The sequence below is a fragment of the Lycorma delicatula genome, chromosome 5 (genome assembly GCF_047948215.1).
Source record: "Lycorma delicatula isolate Av1 chromosome 5, ASM4794821v1, whole genome shotgun sequence".
Lineage (NCBI taxonomy): Eukaryota > Metazoa > Arthropoda > Insecta > Hemiptera > Fulgoridae > Lycorma > Lycorma delicatula.
Window position 1 is genome coordinate 154,293,176 of NC_134459.1, and position 20,530 is coordinate 154,313,705.

The following is a 20,530-nucleotide window of genomic DNA, read 5'->3' on the forward strand; positions in this document are numbered from 1 at the left end:
CAAAATAATGCCTTTTTAGATTACTTAAATTTTCAGTAAGTTTATCTAAGTACTCCTGTAATGGAAGAATTTGAGTAGTTAGTTCACAACGGTCAACAGAACTCACCGTTTGAAGATAATTTCAGAATCAAAATCATCCCAGTTCTCTTACACTAATCTGAGCACTTCCATTGGTTCATTTGTGCCAGTACATTTTTCACACTGTGACAGCATGCACGTTTCATTTTCTATATCACATACCGTGATTGAAAGGAGAATATTATAATCAATTTCATTTTTAGAGCAGATAACATGAGTTATACATTTTAGTGGGACACACACACAGAGTGCCTGACCCACCAGCCAGAACACAAAATTTTGGTCTTAAATCAGCAAATTTTCAAAGATCCAATTTTTAAATTATGTTTTTATTTAAAGGCGGTGTACGTTCTTTTAAATTACATAAGATAAGCTTTTTTGAATATTAATCTTCTTCCTGTCAGCTTGACATACAGAGAAAAAGTCCTTCTTGCCAGGCATCAATCGGCTGTGCTTATCATTCTGGTAAATCTTGGACACATTTAATAAAATTTTCATCAATTCCGTGATGGGTTTCTTTTTGCCGATTTGTGGTAAAATTCCACTTGTTTTAACTAATTGTTTTGATTGACCGGCTAAATACTAACACTAAACTCATTTTGATCCTCCAGCTTATTGGTAATAAATTTAAAATATTAATTTTTTCCTGGGTTGATTTGACTGTTTTCATTTCATCTTTTATTTTAATGATTAATTCCCTACCTAACTCAACGTAATATTGTGGTACTAAAGTGATATCTTTCGTAGAAATATTTCATTCAAAGGAATCGTTTAATTTACTGGTAACTGACTCGGCTATTTTTATAACTTTATTTTATTTTTTTAAATGGTTCCTTTGCGCTGATAGATCATTTTCGAACCTTAAGGGGGAAATGCCAAGTGCTGAACAACCTTTATTCACCGACTCAACTATAACACATTGAGAATCAAACATATCTTGATAGTCCGGTTCGCTTTCTGTATCATGTGGTTTTTGTATTTTGTTTAATCATTTTGTACGCAGTGCTCTGCCAGGAATTAATTTTAAATTTGTATTGATTGTTAAAAGTGTCAAAAGATATTTCTCGAAGAGATTTCTTAACCGGTTTAGTGTGACAGCTAAATGGGTAAGAGCAACTTTTCCCATTAATATGAAAATATTTATCTAAATATTCGGTTTTATGAAAAGTACAGATATTTTTTGTTTCACTTCTTTAAGATATCAGTGTTTAGTTATTTGCTGTTAAATAAACTCTAAATATCATGCAATACTGAAGATCTATTGTAAGTCAATTTGTGACATACTGTTTCAGTGTGAATTTCAATTGAACACTCCTTAATCCGTTTTTATAAATGCAGTGGTTCTTACAATAACAATACAGTATAAATTATAAAACTACAGATTGCACCTCAATTTGTCTTATCTCAGTTTCTATACAGCTAAAATAAAAATTTCTCTAATTAATACAATTAAAAATAAAAGATAACTACTCATAAAAGATAAGTTCACTGCTAATAAAATTACTTTATAATCACGTGTACATTACTTAAACACAGTATTTACACTAGCAACAATATAACATATCACATTGAAATCAAAACAGTAACTGACCCTTCTACAATGTTTACATTCAGGATTACACAAACATTCATGTCCATGCAGGACTGTTCACTTTCGTGTTAAACATGAGTTTGTGTGTATGAGTCATACTTTAAGTAACAAACTACCAAGAAATAAGCTATGTCGTTGTAGCATATTAAAATATTTTGTATAGCAGGCCTACGGTATTATCTCAAAAAATACATGCTGTGAATTTTTTTGAATCATTGTTCACAGAAACGGTGTTTTTAGCGGTATTGATGGCTTCATTATCCGTCAACCCCTTTGAATAATAAGAGTTGAATGATAACGGTTTTAAAGCACATAAGTACTAACTGCTGTAAAGATTTCAGAATTTTGCCATCTGTCCCACATGTGTTTTTGGATTCCAAAAACGAGACATTTTCGAAATCTTACGATTTGCTGGTCATTTTTTTTTTTTTTAGTGAAGGACACTCGGTAACAGTCCAATTCTTTTATATAAGTACTAATGGTACCTAAAAGTTAAAAGGTAAAAAACAGGCTTGTTACCTTAAGCCCTTCATTATTAATTTTGGGCCCAAAACTTGAAAATACAATAATTTGTAAACGTAGTTTCAGTAAACAATACAAGATTTGGTTATGTAACAAAATAAAAGTTAGGTACAGTATGATAACAGTCCATATATCCTCTTTCCAAAAAGCTTATTGTAACCTCTTGCATCATGTAAATTAAGAATGCTACAACTTAAGGAAAAAGTGACGAAATTGACTGTTTTTACCTGTTAGCAAGTAAGAAAAAATCTATTACTCAAGAAAAAGATTTTTTATAAATATAAAAAAATAAATTTTGGCCACTACACGGTGGGTGAGTAGTTATCATATACAAAATATCATGAAAATCAAAAATAGTGTTACAGTAAAATTTTTGAAAAATTGTGGAATTAAAATGGAATACCCCTTAAAGAACACTTTTTACTTTAAATAAATTGGTACTTAACGATTTTTTTTAAAAACAGATTGGTAGTTGAACAAAAAAAAAATCTGATGTGGACACCACATGACTTCCATTTACGCCTATTAAATTACATACTTTTTTTTAAATGAAAAGTAGGTAAACTTTTGATATTTTTTCATTTTTTTATTGAATTATTTATTGTAACTTTTTTTTACAAACAGAGGTTAATAATTACTATTAATCAATATATTCAAATTAAAAAAAAGGAGATGAAGTCTGATTTGAACCGATGTGCCTTCCCCTTGTAATATCAAAATTTTTCATTTATTCAAATTTTATTTGGCTATAACTGTGGAACCAATGAAAATAAGTACCAGTTATTTACTCGTATGATATATCGTTGAAAAGCTCTCAATAAGAGCTTATTACTGAAATTAAAAGTCCAAAATCCAAATGATTTTTGGCTTTTTTGGACACTTTTGGTCCAGTCGATTACAATCAAAAAGGGAGGTGCAACAGCTAGATATTACAATAGTTCTAGATCCAAAATTTCAACATCCTACGGCTAATCGTTTTTGAGTTATGTGAGATACATACGTACGTACAGACGTCACGCTGAAACTAGTCAAAATGGATTCAGGAGTGGTCAAAATGGATATTTGCATTGAAATCTGAAAACCGAAATTTTTCGCGATCAACCTTCTTTTGCTTTGTACAAGGAGGTAAAAATAGCAACGGAAATGTAAGACCTTTTCTTCCCGAAAGTATTTTGTTGAGTTATAAATTCGATTTGATGGAGGTAATTTTTTTCTGATATTTGTTTTTTTCTTTGAAAAATGACTTCATTTAAAGAAATTAAATAGTTTTTTTATTATTCTAAATACTGGATAAGTTATATTTGTGTAATTTCCTTTTTAATATCTGAAGCATTACTACAGTTTTTAAATTACATACTATGAAATATAAATTTTATATATCGTATTTGCCGTTATTCTAAATTATATTTTCTTGTGTTTCAGACGTGTTGTCAAGCGCACATGCTGTATCAATTTTGAACATTCTTCATAATTCGCTGACATTGTATAAGAGAGTTATAGGAAGCAAACAGCTGTGTTCTCCAAGCCAGAGGTGAGCAGGTGAGCTTCATACTAATAATACAGACCACACACCACTCCCCCTACATCGACCACTGCCAGTATACTCTTCTTCCCCACCCTTTATTTTATGAACAACCAAAAACCTTTTACCTGCGTAGATGTTCCATAATCCTTTTAAAGATATATTACGCGGCGTTATTTCATTTCAGTTATTTCTTGTTTAATATAAAGTTGATATAAATGTAAAATCTGCACCAGTTATTCTAAAATCAAAAAAATTTAATTATTTTATTTTTCTTTCTAAAAAGGATGAAATATTTTTTAATATTACCTACTTATTGGCTTGTAATATTCGTGGAACTTATTACAAAAAATTTACGAAAGAAATATGTCTTCTTCTTCAAATAATTCTATTTATGATTACTCAAACACAACTGAATCGATTTGTAGGAAATTTAGAATTTATCCTCTTTTTTAGATTAAATTCTGGATTTTTATGAACAGCTTTTGTCCTTACCATTTCAATATTAATATAGTTAAAAATGTAGAGTTTAATATTTTTTTTACTTTACACCACCCACTCCAGTCGTTCTTATAACTGTGACGCATGTAAAACAAATGAAGCACATCAGTTGGAGTTGTTTTCACTGATAGTAATGGTGCTAAACTACACATATAATCCGTGGGATGAAAAATTAATGTATCAATTGTATTAGAATATCTCCAACATTTGTTACCAAAATCCAATAGTATTATTGGCTCGGTGAAGAATCAAATGGAAACTAGTCCACTTTACTTGGTAAGCCGGGCATGAGATTCTTTTATTTTTAAGAATGGCTGTAACACTTTCAGGAGAAAATTGTTTCTAATATTAGATCGTTTACAACTTGTTTCATTTTTGCATCTTATTTTCATAAATTGTATATATATGTTATTATTATAAAGCAGTTTGCGTTTAGAGTGCATAGAATCTAGCCAAACATTTACTGGAAATTGAATTTCTTATAGATATTTATATCTTCATTAGAATAAATTTATATTTAAACGAAAACCGAGATTTTCAGCTTGCTTGATTATTTTTTTATTTTTACAATCATTTCAAAACATTTTGAATTTGCACTTTTTTTTATGTCTCACAAATTGAATTACGTGTATATCCTCTGAATAATAGTTCTGATATACAAATATAAACCCTTGATCCAATTTTTTTAAACGTTATGTATAAATATTTTATTTCTATATTATTTATTTGAATTAATATTATCATCGTTTTTTTCTGTTATCATGTGATTGACTAAATGTTAAAAAATGTCTGTCGTACAAATGAGTAGTCAGCTATCTGTAAATAATAATGATAGTTAATAGTAAACTCTATAAAATTCATTTAATTTTCATCCAAAAAAAGAAAGATGTATGTGTATATTAATTAAATCTGAGCACAAGTTCAAAATTACAAAAAGGATTTTTAAGTAAACGAAAATAAGTTGTTATAGTTATGATTTCTAAAGAATAATTACAAATTCGTTGCCCAATTTCATTAAAATACATTCGATTGTTTACGCGTGTTTCCAAACAAATACCGTCATCAAAAACATACCATATTTAATAAATTAAATTATATTCATTTTAGTGTGAAACAAAGATATAAAAAAAAAATACATTACTGATTTTACAGACTAAAAATAAAATTTAAATAAATATTTTTTTTTTAAATCTGATGTGGACACCACATGACTTCCTTTACGCCTATTAAATAACATATATACATTTTGTGCTGCACTTCATTTAAACTTATTTCATTTGAAAGTGAGATAATATCCTCCAATATTTTAATAAAGTGGACAATTACACAATTGTGGTGGGCACTACATTTTATCATATTTTTTGTAGTGTCTGTATCAGCCTTTTATATTAGTTTATATATTAACTTTGTTTTACGTCGCTCAAGTAGTTATGTGGTGTAAGTAAGAACTTATCGGATACGTAAGCATGCACACGTCGGTTTGAATTCGATTTAATACATATATATTTTCTCTAACTTCTTTTTTATAAATTTAAATACATTTATTTATTAATAATCATTAACCTCTGTAAACATTTTTGAATTAAAATGAAAAGTACGTAAAATTGTATTTCACTAATAGCTTCTGACTTTGTTCATTCTTTTTTTTATTATTATTGAATTATTATTTATTGTAAAACTTTTTTTAACTATCAGAAGTTAATAATTATTAATAAACAATATATTTAAATTGAAAAAAAAAAGTTTAAAAAAATATTTATATGACGTCGGATTCGAAACGATGTGCCTTCCCCTTGTAAGATCCAAATATTTCATTAATTAATATTATATTTGGCTATAACTCTGAAACCAATGAAAATAAGTACTACTTATGATATATCGTCGAGAAGCTCTCATTGAGGGCTTGTTACTGCAGTTAAAAAAAGTCCAAAATCCGAAGTTTTTGTATTTTGGGCTTTTTTTTGACATTTTTGGTCCAGTCGATTGTAATCAAAAGGGGAGGTGCCAACTAGTTGTTACAACAGTTCTAAATCAAAAATTTCAACATGCTACGGCTAATCGTTTTTGAGTTATGCGAGATGCGTACGTACGTACATACGTTACGCCGAAACTAGACAAAATGTATATTTCTGTTGACACCAAAACCAAACTTTTCGCGATCACAATACTCATTACTTCGTGCAAGGAAGTTAATACGTTACTCGACTTATAAAAATTAAGATACGATAAAAATTTTTCTAATTTTATAATCTTCAGAACGGGTTTACAATTTAATAAATAAAAAAATGTCCATGAGCATTTAATGTTCTCTATATTTTATTTTGTGTATTGCTGAGTCATGTAAAATTCTTCGCTTGCTCGTAGTAGGACTAATCTGTACCGTTTGAAGAATATTTTCCCTTTGGCTCGGAAGTATACCATTCTTGCGAAGATTATTAAAAATTCTACAAAATATTTAACAGTTTGGAACGACTCGTCCAGGATAGCTACTTTAACCCACCGGGTTGGTCTAGTCGTGAACGCGTCTTCCCAATTCAGCGGATTAAGAAGTTGAGAGTTCCAGCTTTCAAGTCCTAGTAAAGTCAGTTATTTTTACACGGATTCGATTACTAGATCGTGGATACCGGTGTTCTTTGGTGGTTGGGTTTCAATTAACCACACATCTCAGATATGGTCGAACTGAGATTGTACAAGACTTCACTTCATTTACACTCATATATATCTTCCTCATTCATCCTCTGAAGTATTATCTGAAAGGTAATTACCGGAGGCTAAACAGGAGAAAGAAAGAAAAGGATAGCTACTTCAGTATTCTTCCATCCCAGCTGGAGCACTACTATCGCAATATTCGTGCACAAAAATCATAATCGGTATATTTTGCACGAATGAAGAGCCGGCATTTTTCAAAACGGAATTTTATTTTTTTAAATTCAAATTCAATTGGAAAAATTTAGGTACAGTTTAGAGTACAATAAACACAAAAACACTACGTAACTTGATTCTCAAAAATAATTATGTCACAACACAATCAAAACATAAACGCAATCAAAATTATGTCAAGAACAACTAAACCGCTAAAGATTTATTATTTTCACATAACGACAATTTTATGACAGCTTTGAATATTATTCTATTTTATTTTGAAGCAAACAGTTAATATTGCCAACCTAATTTTTCAAAGGTCTAAATTTATTGTACTAAAAACAGCTGTTTTTAACTTTTACAAATTCATAATATTTTTCAAAGACTATTATATCAATTTTCTTAGAATTAAATTCTCTTCGCGTTTTGAAAACAAAATTTACGCATTTATTAATCATTTAACAAAGTTATTGTATTTCAAAACTTAAAGAAAAAGTGTTTTCGTTACCGAATTTTTCTCTTTTAATTTAGCTATCATGAAATCTATGGGAAACACAGTTTTGGAACCCAATTTATTCGAAGTTTCAGGTCAAAAAACACATAAAATCATTAAGTACTCCTTACATAACGCCTTAAAAATGTAAATGTAACCTCATATTGGGGAACTGAAATTCTTGGCGAAATTTTTCGCTTGCAGTAACTTGATAAGAAATCGTTTTCTCATATATGTTTGTATGAAAACGTTTTTCCTTATTTCAAGCTCTAGAATCAGTTCTATGTTTTCCCTCTCCTCCTGAATCACTGTGTCTAAAGTAAATTAAATTCAAAATGTCGCTGCCGCACAATAATTTATTTCCATTTTTTTTTTTTTTTTATTTTTTAATTAAGTAGAGTTTTAGCTCTAATTCTCAAATGAGGTACCCCATAAAATTTAATTATAGTTCAGTTAAGTTCTTCTTTAAAAATTAATTAAATGTAATTCTAAATTTTCTTTTTGGGATTAAAAGAGTTTTGGAAGGTAAGTTGAAAGTTAAATAACTTTTTAACATTTTTTTATTACTATTTTTTTTTCTTTTTGTAAATGTTTCTTGTGAATACTGAATAGATATGTTAAATTATTTTATAGCTGAAATTAAATAAAATAAGGAATGAATAAATTTAAATAGTATAAAAAATAATTTTGAAAAATCAATTGGTTAAAAGCAAATTATTATTACAAATAATAATAATATTTTCCTTTTCATTAATATAAATTTTCAATTTTCTTTTGAGTTAATTTTTATTTTTTTGAAAATTTGTGAAGTAAATCTAGATAGGAACACAGTTAAAATATTTTTTTTTTTTAATTCGTTCTAATCTTATAGGACGACCACCATTATTTTGCAGTTACAATTGTTTTCTGATATTCCTTTTCCTTTTTTCCCAATATTTTTCCATTCTAACTATGTGTATGCTTTTCTTGTTTCTTCACTAGATTTTAAATTCGGATTTGAGGTTTTCTGTTCAACTCTTTATTCCTTTTTGTCATATCTTAACTCCGTTTATTCCTTTTATCATATCTCCACAATCACTCCTATTTTATACAACATCAATTTTGATATTTTCCTTTTCCACGTCTTTACTAACTTCTTTAAACCAGTTTGTTGCCGTTTTCTGTTTTTCAAAATAATTCACCAGCTTTTTCGTTAACCTATTTTTATTCATTCTTTTAATATGACCGTAGAATATTAACCTTATCTTTTTGAATTTTGTTGATATTCTTTTAATTTTCTTGTATATCTCTTTATTGCTTCTTCTTCTTCTGCCTTTCACGATTTGGTGTTGTTCCGGCATTGCTAATTCTCCTCCCATCTTTTCATTGGTCAACCCATACTTCGTCTGCATAATGACTTCTAATCCATGACCTGTTTCGGAATTTTATCACTTCTTAAACTTTGAACATAATTTTTTTTACAAATAGTAAAGTACTATAATAGTATAATGGTACTAAATACTATTATTATTATTATTATTGTTATAAGTAGTATAATAGTACTAAATTGTATTGGGAGTAATTTTTACAAATTACTCCAAATTCATTTCGAACATTTACATTTTTAAGGTGATCAGATCGGGAACATTCCTTAGTTTCTCTTAAAAATCTCATTTCTGCAGCTTTTATGTTCTGCTTGTGTCTTTTATTGAGTACTCATGTCTTGTTATCTATATATAGCAATGTTAGGACGACCATACTGTTACACAATTTCAACTAGGTATGCCTTCTGATCTTATTTCGTGGGATTCTTCTTATTGTTCCACATATATTCTAATATCTACCCAACTTCCTTGTAATATATGCCTCTTCATTCACGCTTATTTCACACCCTAAATTATTAAACTAGTTCCATTCACTATTATCTTCAACCTTTCCCCAGAATGCTAGCACTTTGGTTTTTCCGTTAATATATTAAGATTGCATTTTTTACATAGGAGTTGAAATTGATGAATTGATCTTTGTAGATCGTACTCATATTATGCAATCAGGAGCTGATCTCTTCGAACAGGATTGTACTAATAATAAGATTTTCTTTCATTTACTGGAATACCAGTTGTTATCTTTTTCTTTCGTTCTCTTAAAATAAATATATAAATATATATATATATATATATATATAAAATTTACGTATGTATTAACGTTTATTGCGTATAAACGTATATTTTCCATTTATTCTAAACCGATCTTAGAATCTGACACAGAAGATGTTTTCTTGTTTCATTCATTTCCATTGCCAACTTCTTTTTTGTGGTTAAAATTTTATAGCATACATTGCTTCTGGTATAACCATAGTTTCACAATGTCATATCATAGCATATTTAATGATTATCGCTTTCTTATTATACGTATTTTGGCATGTCTGATAAGCTATTTCTATGTTACAGATGTATTTAATTATTGAAGTAGTAGATTTATTAGTAAAAATAATTGTTTATTTAAGTGTTAATCTGATGTAAGGCGTTTTTAAACAAAAATATCAATAAATATAATATCGTTGCGTATTATAACAGTATTATAATTTTGTATTAGTTTCATAAAAATTAGGTCCTTACGTTGATCTTCCCAAATCAACTGATTTGGATGCCGAGAGTTCCAGCGTTTAAGTCCTAGTAAAGCCAGTTATTTTTACACGGATTTGAATAATAGATCGTGGATACCGGTGTTCTTTGGTGGTCGGGTTTCAAATAACCACACATCTCAGGAACGGTCGAACTGAGAATGTACAAGACTACACTTCATTCACACTCATACACATCATCGTCATTCATCCTCTGAAGAATTATCTAAACGGTAGTTACCGGAGGCTAAACAGGAAAAAGAAAAAGAAAAAGAAAAAAAAAGAAAGATTATAGGCCTGTATTTTTTTTAAAAGCAATCAAATACATAGAAATTTTCCGGTAATTTATAATGAAATAAGAGCCTATTTAATCGCTGACCGGGTTGGTTTAGTGATGAACGCGTCTTCCCAAATCAGCTAATTTGGAAGTCGAGAGTTCCAGCATTTAAGTCATAGTAAAGGCAGTTAGTTACTTTTATAGGGATTTGAATTCTAGATCGTGGATATCGGTGTTCTTTGGTGGTTGGGTTTCAAATAACCACACATTTCAGGAATGGTCAAACTGAGACTGTACAAGACTAGACTTCATTTACACTCATACATATCATCCTCATTCATCCTCTGAAGTATTATCTGAACGGTAATTACCGGAGGCTAAACCGGAAAAAGAAAGGAAGACCCAATTTAATCGAAGATAAAGTGTAATTTTTTACAATTTCATACGATTAATTGCATAATATTTGTACATAATACAATTTTGTAATATTTATTAATTAAATTACCTTATTAATAAAAGCATCAATAGTGTTACTATTTAATTGACATCTTTGGATATCTGAGCTATATTATTGTTTCCTCAGTACATTAATGAATAAATAAATAATTTGTTCTAGAACATAATATTTGAATTATCTTGATTAAGCTGTAGCTTGTGTATATTATATTTATTCATATTATTTATTATAATTATTATACCACAATAAAAGACCAAAAATAAAACAAATAAACTGTTACTAAATGCCAGTAAATAACAAACGAAATGTTAAATAGTTATGCGTATTAAATAACTTATTCATATACAGTTTATTATTGATTAATAAAACCGTATAATTTAAGAGATATTCTCTATTTCATTCATAAAAGTACGTTTAAATTTATAGTATTAATATTATATAGGAACGATGCACGATATTAATTTTAACACAATGCAGAAAACAGGGATTTTCTATATTGTAAAAATAATTATAGGCTAGCAACGAATACTTTATACAATTCAGTGTAAATAAATACAAAATTTATGGTAATTGAAATAAAACGTTCCAAGTTATAAAACTTTCACCATTCGTTCTTTATCCAGCACAGCATTTCGCTTACTGTTTGTTAATCACGGAATCGGATTGTCCTACAGTTTTACTCGGAAACAAAAACTTTTTCTCTTTTTTAACATCACGTACAGCTTACGTGATTTTAAGACGATTACCTTTGCTTCTAAGTTTCTGAAAGCAAACGATACCTTAGGTTTACATTTGGAATTATCTTTTGTTCTTTCGTTTCTGAAAAGTTCTTTTAATGTTTTCTAAAGGAAAAATCAAAAGATATTAAATTTATCAATGGTAACGTACTCCCAAATAAAAATAGAACAAGTTGGTTATGAAAGTTTTTTAAATTCACATATATTTTTTAATAAAATATTGGGAATAACATTTAAGCTATGAATACGGCGTAATAAGTTAATAAATTTAGCAAGCGCATCCTAGAAGCAGAATATAGATTATAAAATTAATTTTTTAATTGCTTTCGTATAGATCTCTGCTTTATCAGAACGTTTTATTGTGAAATTAAATTAAAAATTCTAAATTATAAAGAAAGTGTTTATTATCTCTCAACCAATTATACAAAATAATTTTAATCGATTTAAAATATAAATTTAAATTAATTTTATTTCAGTGACTGAGATAAATGGCAAAAGTACTTATGTTTTAATATTTTAAATAATGATTTCAATGTAATTCCCCGTAAAATGTTTTGATGAAATATAGACCTTCGTGAAAATACTAAACATAGTAGTAAAAAAAGTCACAGTTTTGTGGTGTACTTTTATCGTATTATTAAAACAGATTTTTAAAAAATATATATTTTTCTTTCAAAACCAAAAAAAAATATGAATTAAATATTTTTATCTTTGTTGTCAATCCGTAGATTGGTTTGAAGCTAGCTTTCAAGGTCTTCTGTCCTATGCCTTCCTCTTAAGTTGTGGATAGCTTTGGCGATTCTTGTCATTTCCGCGTCTTGCCAGGTTGGTGTTTTGGATGTAGCGGAAATGCTGATACATAGATACTAGGGAGAAAAAAAAGAAGGGTCTAAAAGATACGGGCACCCGGATGCGAAACGTGAAACCGTGTAGAGTCAAGGGGTAGCCTCATTGCCAGGGTCCAATCCACAAGCAAGTGTGGCTTGGGTCGGGGCATTCTGATGACGTAATGAGGACTCCAAGGTATGCGGTGCGGGCACGCTGGACGGGGAGATATACCCGTCCAGCGCGAAATATACGGCATGGGGAGCATACCCGGAATGCCTAGGAGCTATACCTAGGAGCATACTCCTAGGTATAGGAATGGGAAGGGCAGTCCTCTTGGGGAAGGTTACCCTGGCCTTCCAGAAGCAGAAGGTCAGAGAGTTCTGATGAGCCAGGAGGGACCCCGAGGGGGCGCAGTAAGGGTTCTCAGCTAGGATGGGCTTATTCGCCACCACGGCTCACGGGTGCGACTGAGTTAACGTCTATTAGAGGAATGCCGGTCGCCCCTTGTGAGGATAAAGATAGTATAAAAAAAAAAGAAAGGTTCTTGTTATTCATGATCTGCCTGATATATTCCCGCTTTTTCTTCCTCAGTGGTTCCTTCCCTCATTCGCACCCTTAATAATGGTCTTCAAAATCCCTCGTGTCTAATCAGATCTCCAATTAATATATCTTTTCTTCTTTTAAAAGTCTTCCTTAGGGATCTATTATCATTTATTGTTTTGAGCACCTCCTCGTTAGTTACTTTGCTTCAACATGTTATTTTTAATAATTGTCTGAAGCATCACATTTCAATCGTCTCTAGATTCTTTTTTCCAAGTGTTCCAACCGTCCAACTTCCATTCCGGTACATTGCTACGCTCCAGATATATGTTTTGATGTTTCAACTAACGGCTTCTGTAGTCCCATACTGATGGTGTTGATACCAAGTAGATTCTTCTTTTTCTTAGATGCTATTTTTGCCATACTTATTCTTGCTTTCATATCTCTTTTCCTTCTGTCACCTGGTTTTATTACGTTGCCTAGTATTTAAATTCCCTGACCTATTGTTTTTTTCTTCCTGTTTAGCCTCCGGAAATCACCGTCAGGTATTACTTCACAGGATGTGTATGAGTGTAAGTGAAGTATAGTCTTGTACAGTCTTAGGTCCAGGTCGACCATTTCTCAGATGTGTGGTTAATAGAAACCCAACCACCAAAGAACACCGGTATCCACGATCTAGTGTTCAAATCCGTATAAAAGTATAAAACCTTTAATAGGATTTGAACATTGGAACTCACGATTTCGAAATCAGCTGATTTTCGAAGACGCGTTCACCACTAGACCAACCCGGTGGGTTAAATTCCCTGACCTATTCCAAGGTTTCATTCTCTAGCTGCATTACATCCTTGTACCTCTCGTTTGCATACCATAGCTTTCGTTTCTGTTTTATTAATTTTCAGGTTGTACTTGGTGAAAATCTCTTCCATTATAGTATAGCCTTATTCGTATCTTCTTCGTTATCTGTATTAACGCCCATACCGTCTGCAAATCTTATGTTATTTTTTCTGCCCTTTGGATCATAATTCCCGCATTAATTTCTTCTCTTACTTCATCAATTGTTTCTTGATTTTGAGGGTTTAGGAGGACTGACAAGTCCCATTCCCTTGAGGTTTCCTCCTCATTCTCCCCCATCGTAATGACTGCTGTGTCCGTACTTTTACAACCCCCAAATATTTATTCTATCCTTCCAATCTATATTTATACTATTATTTAAAGAGGAAGAGGGGTTTTGTTTGGTCGGAATAACCAAAAAAACTACTCGATCAATCGCAACCAAATTTTTACTCGTGTTTCTTGGTATAACTGAGGAGATTTTTGGATATGTTTCATCTCAAAAAATAATATATTTATAGATATATATACATAGATTTTCCGGTTGAAGCACAAACTTTTAATGAACTGTGAGTCTCTCACTGTGTGAGTTGGGTTTGAACTGAATGATTTGAATCAATCGAATGAATAATATTACAAAAATAATAGAATTAAATTTACCTTAAATAATAAAATAATAAATAAATTTAAAAAATTCTGTTTAACAATAATGGGCTTCCCATCGGGACTGTGTGTGAAAGTGGAGAGGTGATGCGAGCACCTCGTGGGAGGGTAGATCAATCATCACCATCAACTGGAAACAAACGGGGTGCTCCTGGGGCACTGATTTGGAGGTGCAATGGGGTGCTCTTATAATATCTCTGCAAATAATGCTAACTTTTGCATGCATTAGTTACACTCCCGATCTCGATAACAGATCACAGTTATTCGGAAATGTTGTTATATCTTCACAACTATTTTTCCGATTTTCAAACGGGGTATATGTATGTTAATATGAAGTATGTCTGTTTGTTTGTTCTCCATCACACTAGAACTGACGGACCGATTGGTTTCAAATCTGCAGGATACATTTTTATTATCCCATGGAAGGTTTCGAGCCCTAGACCTGGGCCCTCACTTGAAGGTTAAGAAATTAATTCCTTCATTCATTCTTATTATCATTATTTCTTCATGCTCAAGGAAAGTGACGTTGTGAATAAAAGATTCATTAAAGAAAAAAGATTAATCCTTTTACTTCATTATTATACTTCCACAATGACAAAGAAATAAGTTATGATTTTTTCGTCGTTAAAGGTGTTTGCATTTCAGTTACCCTAGTTTTTACTATTCTGCTTTTGTAATTCAGTTTATTTTTCAGGTTTCTATAAAGCCTGATTACTTTAATTGTTATTTATCATTATTATTCTCCCAACCATGAGGATAACGAACAGTGCGATGGTCCAGGGACCGGATTCCTCTGAGTAGACGGGCGCGCCATTGTGCTGGAATTAAATTTTGCATGTCAGCGGTAGAGGAACATCTTTTCAAACACCTGCGGCAGTTCTTGAAGAAAGTGCAAGTAGATCTCGGCATTTAAGAGGTCAGGTAATGTGAACGGTCCAAATAACTGCTTGTGAGAAGGCCACACCAGTGTTGCTAAATCCGTGTTCAAAAATTGCCTTCCGCCGTTTCGTAAGGATTTACTTTTGCCCATGTATGCTTATTCCGTAGATTGTTTTGTTAACTCCAGTAAAATTTGCCTCGTCTAGAAACAAAACATTGTAGAATTGTCGATTTGTATTCCACCAGTTGTGGAATTCCAGCGTAGTGGATCGTGTCCTGGGTATAGTAGTTGAACTGGCAGTTTATGATAAGTATAAAACTATGTTTTTGTTTTGTTTATTTGTCCTCCAAACCATCGAATGTACTGATGACGCCTAGATTGCGCTGAACTGCATCGATATAATATCATCAATATCAGCATCGTGTTGGACAAATCATAGTAGGTGTTACGAATACTAGGTAGTGAGTAGTGCTAATTGTTTTTGGATGTGGAATCCTGCGATTCAGTAAACGTATTTCTTATTCTACTGCACTAGCTGTAGCATTACCATATACAACCCAAAATGAATACAATATCGCCGTATTCCTCTGTTATAAATAAATACGGCATTACTTTAACGGCAAATCGATCATGTTCAAACCAAAATTCATACAAAAGCTCGCTAACGACAGCACAGTTCACAGCAACCAATATTCTTAATGTACCTTACAAATAATTTAAACGCTATTATAGTATTGCGCATTGTTGATCAGCTGTTGTTATTTTATTGCCAACTTTGATGTAAAAATTTTCCAAATAATTTATTGTATTTCTGTCATTAATAAAAGTAGTATTATCTAAATAATTTTTATTTATTTATTTTAATTATACAATTGCTGTGTAATTTCCAGGTCTTTTATTTTTTAATAGAAATTTTTTACAGTAAATTTTGTTTCTACAAATTTTTGTAATCACCAAAAAAAAGTTTGGTTTTTATGTCAAAAGTACTTTTCTGACAAATTTACTCTAGTATACTGTTTACAGTTAACTGTAGTGTACTATTTCTAAATAAAATTCGAATTTTTCTAACTTTTCTGTTTTATTCAAATAATCTTACATTATTTTGTTCAAAATTAAATTCTCTATAATTTTCATGTTTTTTTTTTTAAGGACCACTTTAGTCAGAATAATTGAAGTCTTTTTTGCCGATCTTTTGGCCTTTAAGTTCTTAGGTTTTACTTTCTCCCAATATTTAGTCATTCTTAATGATCTTGCTTTACGATCCTCTTCTGAATAAACCCTTTTTGTATAATTAAAAGTTCTTTTCATGTGTTTATTACGCACTTAATAAAGTGGCTGTACGTCAAAGATAAAAAAAAACAGTGATTTTTCTCCAATTTAATGGTTTCTACCCCAAATTTCTCAAAACCTACTGCAGATTCGATTATAGGACCTACTATTCGATTTTTCAAACCAAAAACCATAAGAAATCATTAATTCTACAACTTAATTAACGTCCTAAAAATTACAGTACGACCTCATTTCGCCGGGATAGTTGAAATCCGAGCGAAATCGTTCATTAGCAGTAACTCGCAAACGAAGAATTTGAAATATGCACTTTTACATTATTTTTACGAGTAGAATAGGTTATTAAAGTCCTGGCAGAACTTTGTAATACACCTGTATAATTAGTAAACTACTTTTTTCTAGCTTTATTACATTGCAGCTAACTTATGAAGTAAATAATTATCCCCAAAAAATAAACTTTTTAGCCTCAAAAAATACGGCACTGAACAATGAATTTTGTTTAAAAATAAATTTTAACAAGTAAAATTTAAAAAGGTTTAATATCATTTGAACCGTAAGTCCTGAATACCTTCAGATAAAACATTGGTATAAATTACACACTCACGATGGGTTTTAGCCACAAATTTCAAAGTTATAAAATACAAAGAAATAAGATTTAAAACAAACGTTCGTTCACGGAGTTTTTAAGAATTTTTTTTTTTGCTTGATATCGCCACACAAGCTTGAAGCTTGTGCATGTGATATGGAAATGGAATTTTGTAGCGTATGAAAAATTCCATGCTTGGTCAGGCATGGCATTTAAATATAGATTTCTATAAGTTCTGGATAAATTACTATTTTCTGATTTATATTATCCGGATGGACTTAAGAAAAGAATTTTAGATCACAATTAAAGGAAATAAAATTTCAAAATAATTATATTGGAATTACTTTTTGAAATTTTAATTGATTTTTCTCTTGATGGCAAAACTCAAGAAAACAAAAATAATAGCTGAAGAAACACCAGATATTACAGCTAACGTGCTAATAAATTCTTCTCCGGTATTGGTTGTTTAATCAAATGTTAGTTTACTGAACACATTTTCCTGCCCATAAACCATTTTATTACCGAAATGAAGTACGTAGATCTAATCATAAAGTCTTGCTTCCTAATGCCCCACTTGTAGAACGTCGATATATATATATATATGTAACTTTGTGCCTAACTATTTACAAAGTTCAATAATAAAATATTAGAGCGGTTGCATTAAATTATATTGCATCTAATGTTATTATTAGAACCCTTTTGGACCATGAAATAAACAAATACATTTATAACTACGCTGAACTCATAAAATAATATTTATGACATGTCGTAGATAAGTTTGTATTTACTACTGTTCAGCAACTGCTTGTGTTACTTAATATTATACAGTACAATGTAATGATTAATATTATAATCTTCAGCAAGTTTCACGAACTTATAATCACAGCTGGCTACCATAAATTAAATCAATTCTTTTTTTTTTTACTTTTTGATATCAACTTATACAACACTAGTAGACAAACTATTTTCTTTTCAATTGTCATTATATTTGTTAGTTTAATAATAATTATTATTACCTACATTAGTTGCGCTTTTCATCATTGCTGACGACTTCAAAGCTTTGTAATTCTATTTTAATTTCATTACTCAAATTTTTATATAAAATCTGAAAGAAAATTAAAGAAAAGTACCTTATTGCAATACTTTTTATATTTATTGGCATGTACGCCCTCTATAATGTGCAAAAAACCCTAAAACTATGCCATATAAATTGCTTGGTAATTAAACTTTTATTTTTTATTCTTATTTTGATTTTTTTGCACGATTAATTTTCTAGTTATCGGGCAATTACTTTAGTCAAAAATTATTAATCATTTTTAAAAAATTAAAATAAAAAAGAATCTTCGTTTTAATAAGCTTAATAAGAAAATGTGCGTAATATTTAAAATAAATATAGGGTGTCCGGGTTAAAGGTATTCAATAGTAAAATAACCTATACTTAGAAAGCGAGTCGTCGTAATCTCCTAAACATAGGCTCAATGAATAGGAAGTATCCTCAAGATATGTTTTGTGTACTTTCAAGGTTGATGGAATACGCACGCGCAGGCAAACCGACTCTCAATGTAGTTGTAATAGTCACTTGTAGTAGTCGGTTGAGATAATGGACCCCATAACAAAGGTTCAGTGCCTGCTTTGTTTAGCGGAGTTTCATCTGTATTACAAGTTCAACAGCGTGTAGTACGAAATGTATGGAATATCGATCCTCCTATATCCAAGTCTATTCGTCAATGGGATACGACTTTAAGAGACTGGAGGCTTGGTTTCACAAACCGGAAATCATCGAGAAGTTTGTTATGACGATACTGTGGATACTGTGACCATAGTGTGGATAGTGTTCCGTTCACTGCCGGTCCTTGAAAGTCAATTGAGCGTACTAGTAACGAGCTGTAAATTCCTCGTTCCACTGTTGACGACATTGTTCATAATCGGCTCCGTTTACGAGCGTACAAATTACAACTCCTTCATCGCATTAAACCAAATGATCACCGCTTACGATATCAGTTTGCCGTAAAGATAATGCCCCGAGTCAAAAGCAGTCCTAATTGAGTCCATGGAATCCACTGTGATAAGTCACACGTAGCTCGACGTGCTTGAGAACATTGCATGACCAACTCGATCTCCAGGTATCACTTCTTTTGACTTTTTTGCTTAGGGATCTATAAAAAGTTGTTTGTACAAAAGAAAAGGCTGAGATTTGGACGATTTAAAACAGAAAATTATTAAAGCTGTTGGTCTAATAACGCCGCAGATGTTCCCAAACACCTCGTAAATATTAGATTATATCGTTTAGACGTCTCCCGAGCTACAAAATGTGCACATATTGAACTTGACTAACCTACATTAAAACTTGGTGAGTTGCTATGAATTTAAAAAAAAAAATTACATTAACTTCATTCCCTTAGTGTAAGCTGTCACTTTTGGAAACCTTTAGCCCGGATACCCTGAATTATTATTATTATCCCACACTTTCACAGCTTTTACTTTTGCCGGTGACATTCCTTAAACTCGGAGTAATTTATACCAACGAGATTAGGCTTGCTATTGTTAACTGAGTGCCTTCCGGGCAACATGGCAGGTCTCAATTATCACGCTCATTTGCATTAGAACGTGGATCTTCCACTAGATCTTCAGTTCTGAAGAAATTATTATTATGTCATTATTATTACTCTTAAACTAGCAGTTCTTTAAAGACTAGACTTCCCTCATTTTATAGTCAATTTAATAAAGCTCTAAAATGAGACCAAATTAATAAAAAAATGAAGTAAAAGTAGTTATGTTATAGGTAATAAGTTAATTATAGAGAACAAGGTATCAATCTTTCTGTTGCCTGAATTACGACATTACACGTGATGTTCATAAGGATTTTACCTATTAACTGAACAAATTTCATTCATTTTCTGGAACAATCCGGCGAACATTGAAAAAGAAGAAAAATAGGAAGGAGACCAGACTAAACTTTATAAATCGATGGCCGTACCGGTTTTATTATACGGTTTAGAGATGTGGTGCCTAGTAAAAACCATTAGAACATAATTAAAGCATTGAAAATGCTGTTTCTTAAATCAATGAAAGATTATAGGAGATTAGATAGCTTCTACAGTGATGAGTTAAATATACTCAAGACGGAAGATTGAATTTTAGAGAATAAACAAATATGATTAGCGCACCTGATGAAGATGTCGGATGAGAGGTTACCCAAAAAAGTATGGAGATACAAACCAATACATCGAAGAGAGATGGGAAGACCAAGGAAACGTTAGTGACACATTGAGTGAG

At 30.9% G+C, this 20,530-nt stretch overlaps 1 protein-coding gene across 5 annotated transcripts in view; it reads left to right on the forward strand.

Annotated features, from left to right (window-relative positions):
- The window catches only part of LOC142325503 (1-phosphatidylinositol 4,5-bisphosphate phosphodiesterase epsilon-1-like), a 1,691,101-nt gene that overhangs the window by 1,059,267 nt on the left and 611,304 nt on the right, over window positions 1-20,530 (forward strand). For all 5 annotated transcript variants that reach the window (XM_075367353.1, XM_075367348.1, XM_075367349.1 and 2 more), the window contains one exon: window positions 3,614-3,722. In XM_075367353.1, the coding sequence (XP_075223468.1) occupies window positions 3,614-3,722 (109 nt within the window). The remainder of the gene's footprint in view (window positions 1-3,613; window positions 3,723-20,530) is intronic.